This window comes from Lactuca saligna, chromosome 6 (genome assembly GCF_052625555.1).
Source record: "Lactuca saligna cultivar CGN05327 chromosome 6, ASM5262555v1, whole genome shotgun sequence".
NCBI lineage: Eukaryota > Viridiplantae > Streptophyta > Magnoliopsida > Asterales > Asteraceae > Lactuca > Lactuca saligna.
In genome coordinates, this window is record NC_136422.1 from 49,836,453 (window position 1) to 49,846,013 (window position 9,561).

Sequence of the window (9,561 nt, forward strand, 5' to 3'; positions counted from 1 at the left end):
GTGGCATTTGTGGGTGTTTGGCTCCGCAATGCAAGTTTCTTGAGCCCCGTTAAGTCATGATTAAGGATCCCACACCCTCCCAATGAGTATGCAACATGGTTTTCATCAGTTTAGTTCATTGATTAGCACTAGGGTTTAGGAAATTTTTAACACAAGACTTTTCTCAAGTGATGTTTTCCCATTAATATAGCAAGTTATACAGTATGAACATAACACAACCCTAATACACAAGGTTTAATAGAGTTGACCGGCTTGACTTGATGACTTGACTTGACTCAAGATTGACGATTGTCACAGTTAAAAAGTTTTAGTTTGACGACAATGCCCCCTTAAGTTACGTGTTTGGTTATAATCAGCTGCACACTATTGTTTTTCATACTTTTACATCTCAAATCTAATGGTTGTTAATATTTTAATCCAACCATCTTAATAGGTTCCTTGGTTCCTCCACCCATATTGGTTCTTTATTGAAACCGTATATATATATATATATATATATATATATATATATATATATATATATATATATATATATATATATATATAGGGTTAGGTTATTTTGTTTATTATATTTATTGTGTGCTAAAATGCACCAATAGAAATTTAGTAAATTAAATAAATATTTAATTAAATAAATATAAATATTAAATGATTTCCATAATTATATAAATATTAAATGATATCCATAATTATAATTCTCTTTTTATGGAAATTAGTTAAATCTGTCATTAATGTCAGCAATAATATTCCTTAAGAATGAATTCACATCTAGGTTTTTATATATGATTTCGTATTTTGTTTCAGGACCCACTCACTTAAAATACAATAAAGTTGCATGGAATATGAAAAACGAGAGCGTAATCTACTAGAATACACTCTTATTCTGCTAGAATATACTCTCATTCTTCTAGATATGAATTCATTCTGAAAGAATATTATTGTTGACATTTAATAACAAATTTAATTAGTTTTTATAAAAATAAGTTATAAGTATGGATAACATTTAATATACATATAATTAATACTATATCTCTATTGGTGTATTCTAGCACACAATAGATATGAAAAACATTTATATATATATATATATATATATATATATATATATAGAGAGAGAGAGAGAGAGAGATTTAAAAAATTAAAAATCAATAAAAACAAGTCACATAGGTTAAATGCTAAATTTAAAACAAAATATGACTTTTTAAATCAAAAACAAAAAATTAGTTGATTACGGTAACGTTATCCTAATTTTTTTCATAAATGAATTAGTTTTTTTTTTTTCAATTAAACTTTCAAATCTTAAATTGATTTTTTTTCATGAAATGATTAAATGGAAAATTTTCAAACTATAATAGTTTTTATATAATAAAGAAATTTTATATGATGGTTATTACTTATTTTAAAAATAAAATCTAACCTTATGGTTAACCAAATGGTTTTTGATGTAGCTGTTTAAAAAAATGCTTTCTATTTTATGGAATTTCTCAATGAAAATTAGCTAAAAAACAAAATTTACACTCGTCACCAGCCAAGATGGACGAGTATAAGATGTCAGAAGAAATCAAGATGATGAGCATTTGGTGCAAATTGCTCATCTTTCGTCAGTCATCTCATCACTGATCATCACACACCAGGTCAATGGAGAAATCCGGGTATGGCCGCGACGGAATATTCCGATCCCTCCGGCCACCACTAGTCATCCCAGCAAAACCCCACACATCGATGATTTCCTTCCTCTTCCGTAACGTCTCATCCTACCCAAACAAACCCGCATTAATCGACTCCGACTCCGGCGAAACCCTCACTTTCTCCGAATTCAAAACCACCGTCGCCAAGCTCTCTCACGCCTTGAACACCCAACTGGGTATCGCCAAGAACGACGTCGTCCTCATCTTCGCCCCCAACTCAATCCAATACCCCGTCTCTCTATACTCTGTCATCGCTCTCGGCGCCATCGCCACCACCGTCAACCCCCAGTACACTGTCGGCGAGCTATCGAAGCAACTCAAAGACTCCAAACCCAAACTCATCATCACTGTTCCAGAATTGTACCAAAAAGTTCAAAACTTTGGCCTTCCGATTGTGTTTTTAGGATCAGAAACTCCCAGAAAAGGATCTTTTTCATACAACGACTTAATTTCAAAATCTCCGTCAGTTTCAGAACTCCCTAATGTTTCGATTCGAGGAGATGATACCGCGGCCTTATTGTACTCTTCTGGGACAACCGGTGTTAGTAAGGGCGTCGTTTTGAGCCATAGGAATTTCATCTCAGTTTCACAGATGATTACTTCCGATCAAAGATTAATGGGGGAGAAACACTACAGATACATATGTTTCTTGCCCATGTTTCATATATTTGGACTTGGGGTTATATTATATTCCCAATTACAGGAAGGAAACTCCATCGTATCAATGGGGAAATTTGATTTCGAAGGGGTATTAAAGAACGTCGAGAAATATAGAGTAACCCATTTATGGGTTGTTCCCCCAGTTATACTTGCTTTAGCTAAACACGATGTAGTGAAGAAGTTTGATCTCTCTTCTTTGAAGCAAATCGGTTCAGGTGCTGCACCTTTGGGGAAAGAATTAATGGAGGAATGTGCCAAAAAGTTCCCACATGTTTTAATTCTTCAGGTAAACTTCCAATTCATTCGATCTTATATTCGTTTAATGATCTTGTTTTCTAATTGTTCAATTGTTATACACATGGGAAAACTAGTGATTATTCGATTCTTTTGCCTTTTCGGGTCATGTTATTTTGGTCTTGTCATGTGTTCTATCCTTTTAAAACTTAATTTAGCACATGAAATTGTGGTTCTCAATTTCCTATATGAATCTTGAAAATATGTCAACAAAGTCAAGTAAACAACACAAAATGGGCTTAACTAAACTTTATAAAAAGGTTGTACAATCTGCTTTTTCTTGTGGGCAATGATGTTGAGTGGCTAAAGCGTTGTAACACTCACTCCTTTTTGTTTCTTTTTTGGATTCTGAATTCAAGAAAATAACCATTTTACCCTCTTGAAACACAATATTTATCATGCCAAATTATTCCAGCAAGTCAAACATCCCATTACAACTAAAACCATGCTATTTGAAATTTTGAATGAAACCGATTAAACTATTAAGCCCATCAAGTCAAAATTGAAAGTCGAAACATCATTTTGCTTTAATTTTTCGTTTTTCTTTATAAATCTTGAAAATAAGTAACAAAATCAAGAAACGCAACAGGGATATGGTATGACTGAAACAACTGGAGTCGTCTCAGTGGAAAGTCCAATCATGGGGCCACGTCACTCCGGATCAGCAGGGAGACTTATTCCAGGTGTCGAGGCTCAAATAGTTAGCGTAGATACTGGAAAACCTCTTCCGATTAATCAAATGGGTGAAATATGGGTTCGAGGAGCTAATATGATGCAAGGTACGTTTAATTTAATTTATATATTAAATATTAAATGTATTTCACGATGATTTTTATTTTTTAGTAATATATAATTTTAATTTTCAGGTTATTTAAATAATGCTCAGGCTACAAAGCTGACGATAGATAAACAGGGTTTTGTGCATACGGGGGATCTTGGGTATTTCGATGATGATGGTCAACTATTTGTGGTTGACCGAATTAAAGAGCTCATTAAGTACAAGGGTTTTCAGGTAAAAAATGTAATATGTATTTTTTTGAAGAAAAAAAAAAATATATTATTTAATCTTTTGGATTTATGTTTCGTATTTTTAAGGTTGCTCCAGCAGAGCTTGAAGCAGTTTTGCTTTCGCATTCTGAAATATTGGATGCTGCAGTGATTCCGTAAGCCAAAAAGACAATCTTTTCAGAATTTTATGCATATTTAGTTATTTACAGTTTTAAATAGCAATGTGGTTTACCATTTTTACCAATATGAATAATATGTTTTATTTATAGCAATATTTGAACATGATTTGTCAATTGTATTGCCACATAAGCAAAAAAAAAAAATCAAATGGTAAAAAGTTAGTAGTTTTCCATGTTAAAAGTTGATTTATCGGGTTAAAAGCGAAAGTAAGTGTACTTACTATTATGGGTAAAAATTGAAGTATATTGCTAATATCAGTAAAAATGGTTAAAGTAAATTGCTATTTTTTTTTTACAATTTGATATTTTTTTAGATCTTTTTTTATGATGTAATCGGTTTTAAAATTCTGTCTGGAAGGTTTCCGGATGCGGAAGCTGGTGAGGTTCCGATTGCATTTGTGGTCCGGTCTCCAAATAGTTCGTTGACCGAAGAAGATGTTAAGAAATTTATCGCTAAAGAGGTAAAGATTTGTGATATTTTATATTATTTAAAAAAAAAACAATACTTATTGGAATATAATTGATACAGGTTGCACCTTATAAAAGATTGAAGCGAGTGACATTTGTAAACAGTGTGCCAAAATCGGCTTCAGGGAAACTGCTAAGGCGTGAACTTATTGAAAAAGTTCGAGCCAAAATGTAATATTTTAGGGAATTAGAATATTTGGAATGGTTTATGTACGATGAAAGGTGTAGATTGTTTTGGATTTGTTTTTTTAATATCCGTGGAAGGGTTGTTAAAGTTTGATTAACGTTTGTAGACAATCTTTATTTTTGCAAGTTGAAATTTTTTTGGACCTTGGTCGAAGAAAAGTTCAAACTACACCATTTTGCAGTTTTCTAAATGAATTATGAGGCTTTTAACCAATGTTTAAAGCCATAAGTTGATATATATTTGATAAACGTAAATGGTAGGGTTTGTTATTTGTAGAAAACTTGGAACCAAAATAGATATCTAGCTTTATAAAGAAATAGAAAATCATAACATTAAACATGTTCATGATAAAAGTATAGAAAAAAAAGGGTTAATGACATATAAGGATATATAAGGATGACAGAACTTTGTTTTTGTTAACATTTAGTTGTTTTTTTGTACACTTTTTACATTGTATTTGATTTTCAAACAAGATCATTATGATCAGCTATTGTACGCCATTTACCATTAACCTTGTTTTTAGTGTTGGCATTTAGCTGGTTTTCGATGATTTTGACATCTTTTGATGACTTTTTGGTCATTTTCTGGAGTTCTTGGATATAAGTTCTTTTTGAAGAATCGATTATCGAATGAGTTCTTGTATATGATGAATATAATAACAAATCTCGTTTCTAATGAACCACTCATAAAAACCCTTCTGATCCCGTGATCCGAAGAACATGAGTTCTTGTTTCTGATAAATTCAATAACATGATAAAAACCTTTCAACAAAACCCTTCAGATCTCATTTCTGATAAACTCGAGAACACATCTCGTTCTAAAATCATTTGAACCGAAAAGCATGTTCCTAAAATAGATTTGCAGTTGCAGATCTTAATTTCTTGTGTTCATTCATGTCTTAAGTTCCTGAAATCATTTGAACCCAAAATCATTTTCAATAAATTTTTCCAAAATTTGTTTTCATGGAAATTTCCAAAAAAATCTAACATTATGTGCCAAGAACTAGTCGAAAAACTCATGTTGCTGAAGATGTCAAAGTTGCTAGAATACAGTCAATGATGATATTTTTTTAAACATCATAAACAAGTTCAATAATAATAATAATAATAATAATAATAATAATAATAATAATAATAATAATAATAATAATAAGACTAAATGTAAACAGAAATGAGAGTTCGTTACTCTCATAAATCATTATCTCAAAAAACAAAAATACAAACACTAAAAAGAACAAATGTTTGTCATACTAACTAAAACCCATTTTCATTCGCTATGTATGATACAACAAAGCATCTATTTCAGAGCTTTCTGCATTCTTAGTAACATAAATTAAAACAATTTTAATTAAATTTTAAATTGTTCTTAACAAAATAAAGAAAAAATGCTACACCACCCAAAGTCAATATCTTTCTTTCTAAAATCAAATACTATCGCTTCAAACTATACAAATAATAATTTGTCTTGCTTTTGCCGAAACTTTTAGTCGACCGCTAAACCCAACAAAATAGAAGGTGAAACATTAATAGAGGACTAAAAGCACAAAGCAACAAAATACAAACCCAAATGATACCAAAGCCTAACATAAGTAAATGAACGGGATTTTAAACTAAAAAGAATTTTTGATTTATGTGTCTTTTCAAAAGAAAGTTTTAAAATGTGTTTGTATAAAATTTTGAAGGTGCAAAGGGAAAAAAAAAACAAAAATGGTTAAAAGTCATACCTAATTATTTCTTTTTTTTCTTTTTAAATAATTAATTTAAAAGATCTTTTAAAATTATCAAACAACTATTTAAACTTTTAATTTTTTGAAAAAACAAAAATCCAAAAAATCTTTAGATTTCAAAAGAAATGTCAAACACACTCCAAGTTCCATTTTATTCAAATTCATCTACATCACTTCCATAACCTCATTCCTACATTTTTTGTTTTACGGTTGAAATGCTTCAAACTAATCATGCATGGTGATGGCAACGAGACAATGAGATAGCATTTATGAGGGTAGAGGGTGTAAGTTTTAAAATAACATTTATAAACCATAATGGATAATATTGTGGTGTCTATTAACCATTTATTAGCTTATTTAAAATCGAGAAAATGATAAAAATAGTCATTTACATTAATGACATTACAAAAATAACCAAAAAAAATCGAAATTACAAAAATAACCAACGATTTCACAGATGGAGATGCCCCATCTGCGAAAGTACAAGCACCTAAAGCACAACTGTACTTTAGGTGCTTGTACATTCGCAGGTGGTTTTTTTTTTTTTAATTTTTTTGTGTATATATAGGGGTAATTTCGCAGATGGAGAAGGTCCATCTGCGAAATACTCTCACTCTATCTGCGAAATGGTGATTTTTTTTGTCATATTTTTTTTTTAGTTTGACTATGAAATAAATTGGTTTGACTACAAAATCATGTTGCTATATAAAAAGTTTTGTAGAAAAATATTTTTTTTTTTTAGTTTCTACAAAACTTTTTATATAGCAACATGATTTCGTAGTCAAACCAATTCATTTCATAGTCAAACTATATATATATATATATATATATATATATATATATATATATATATATATATATATATATGACAAAAAAAATCACCATTTCGCAGATAGAGTGAGAGTATTTCGCAGATGGACCTTCTCCATCTGTGAAATTACCCCTATATATACACAAAAAAATTTATAAAAAAAAAACCACCTACGAATGTACAAGCACCTAAAGCACAGCTGTGCTTTAGGTGCTTGTACATTCGCAGATGAGATGCTGATTTCGCAGATGGGGCATCTCCATCTGCGAAATCGTTGGCTATTTTTGTAATGTCATTAGTATAAATGGCTATTTTTATCATTTTCTCTTTAAAAATCATAATTAACCAATTATTGATATTAATAAAAAGTTTGATTATTTTGTTTACCAAAAATGTCATTTTCTCTCTCTTACTGTTTTATCTTCTTTTTTCTCTTTAATATATATATATATATATATATATATATATATATATATATATATATATATATATATATATATATATATATATATATATATATATATATTAAAGAGAAAAAAAAAGATAAAAAAGTAAAAGAGAGAAAATTATTTAAAGAAGGTGCGGATTTAAAACTGAAAAAAAAATATAAAAATTAAGTTTTTGAAAAAAAAATATATAAAAAATATATTAAAAAGTAAATGCCATGAAAAATGGTTGCTTTTAAAAAAACTAAACTAAAAAAAACTATTTTTTTAAAAACGGCAAATATTCACAAGAAAACATAACAACATTTTATATATATATATATATATATATATATATATATATATATATATATATATATATATATATATATATATATATTAAAACGTGTTTGTCGTTTAAGAAAAATTGGTTATATTTTTAGTAGTCCAATACTATAATGTTAATAAACATGTATTTAATAAAAATATTATAAAAATAAATTTAAGAGACATTTTCGCAAAATAAAATAATGATAACAATAAACTAAAAAAAATATGAATATATCATTTAAAAAAGAAAATATTAAAATTATTATTAAACAAATTATTCATATTGACGGAATTCGTATAAACCTTTTCTATTCTTTTACCTAGTATATAACCTAATAATAAAAGGGTTTGTAGTTCAGCGGTATCTTGTGGTGCCCTCCCTCTTTGTGGTCGAGGATCAAGTCCCGTCGTGGATATAGGTGTTGTTAGCTTAGAAGTAGATTAGATTTGCCGATTAAAAGGTTAAAAAAAATATAACCTAATAATAAATATATTTCTATTATATAATTTAAGTCTATTATTCTTTTTTTTTAAATGTATGCATTTTATTATACTTAAAAAAGATAAATTATATCTTTATTGCAAGTACAGTATTATAGGACTATATATATATATATATATATATATATATATATATATATATATATATATATATATATATATATATATATATGGGAAAAGTGAATATACCCTTAAGGATATATAACCTTACGTACCCAAACACATCATAATACGCCGTTTTGTTTGATATACTCATCATAATATTGTTAAACTTCAACCCTAACTTGATTTACTTTCAAGATATTCGAAATTTCACTATTATCATTCTCTTACATCACATATTTTTTCCGAACACATACTAGGCTATATATATTATAGTTGAAAATGAAAATTATATAAGAGGAAGATAAATGTGTAAATTATAAAAATATTGGAAGTAAATCAAGTTAGAAGTTAAATTACAAGAACATTGAACAATTCGAATGTATTATATGATACAAAACGACGTAGTATGGTGAGTTTTGGTACCTAAGCTTATATACCCTTAAGGGTATATTCACTTTTTACTATATATATATATATATATATATATATATATATATATATATATATATATATATATATATATATATATATATATATATATATATATATATATATATATATATATATATAATAAAACAGTAAAATATAACTTTAATAAATTAAAACGTGAAACCATATGAAAGAATATTTAAATATAAAATAAAAAAAGATGTGCAGTAATAAAAACAAAGTAATAAAAACAAAAAGAGGATTTTAAGTCCTTAATTTAATAAAAAGTAGCCAATAAAATTCAATCAAAAAAAATGATTAATCTAAATCAAAATAGAATGGAGTGTGCTAAGGTCGAGTGTATAAATCAAAAACCTATTATTATATATGTTAAAACAAAAGTAGTTACGAATAGTAAAGTTTTAATTTTTTAGACTTTTGCCATTAAAGTCATTCTTGAATCATTTCTTAGCTTAGTAGTAGCATAGAGGACTCATGGAGTTGATTAACCTTAGATCTAGTTAGATTTGATTTCCGGGAGCTTAGATCTAGCACCTTTATGGATCCATTTTGCATGAAAGCTCTAGATCTATTATTATAGTGTGCTTTTAACCTTAAAACCTTCATTTGATGTTTATTACACGTAAAGTTGGAAACTTTACGTGTAAATCAAGTCCCAGGAACCCAGATCTATTAATGGCATGGACTAGTTTCAAGCAGAATCGAGTGTATAGTATTTGCATGCATACG

The 9,561-nt window shown here is 28.3% G+C and overlaps 1 protein-coding gene across 1 annotated transcript; it reads left to right on the forward strand.

Moving 5' to 3' along the window:
• The first annotated feature begins 1,530 nt into the window (after nucleotides 1–1,530).
• Nucleotides 1,531–4,652, forward strand: LOC145000276 (putative CoA ligase CCL7). The gene is made up of 6 exons (XM_078959477.1): nucleotides 1,531–2,634; nucleotides 3,232–3,421; nucleotides 3,509–3,654; nucleotides 3,738–3,805; nucleotides 4,188–4,290; nucleotides 4,359–4,652. Exons 1-6 carry the CDS (start codon nucleotides 1,639–1,641, stop codon nucleotides 4,470–4,472), a joined length of 1,617 nt encoding a protein of 538 aa, XP_078815603.1. The 5' UTR covers nucleotides 1,531–1,638; the 3' UTR covers nucleotides 4,473–4,652.
• The last annotated feature ends 4,909 nt before the right edge of the window (nucleotides 4,653–9,561 follow it).

Coding starts and splice junctions, on each gene's coding strand:
- LOC145000276 (XM_078959477.1), top strand. CDS start 1,639: ATGGAGAAATCCGGGTATGGCCGCGACGGAATATTCCGATCCCTCCGG. Junction 2,635..3,231: donor CACATGTTTTAATTCTTCAG/GTAAACTTCCAA, acceptor GAAACGCAACAG/GGATATGGTATGACTGAAAC. Junction 3,806..4,187: donor TTGGATGCTGCAGTGATTCC/GTAAGCCAAAAA, acceptor TCTGTCTGGAAG/GTTTCCGGATGCGGAAGCTG.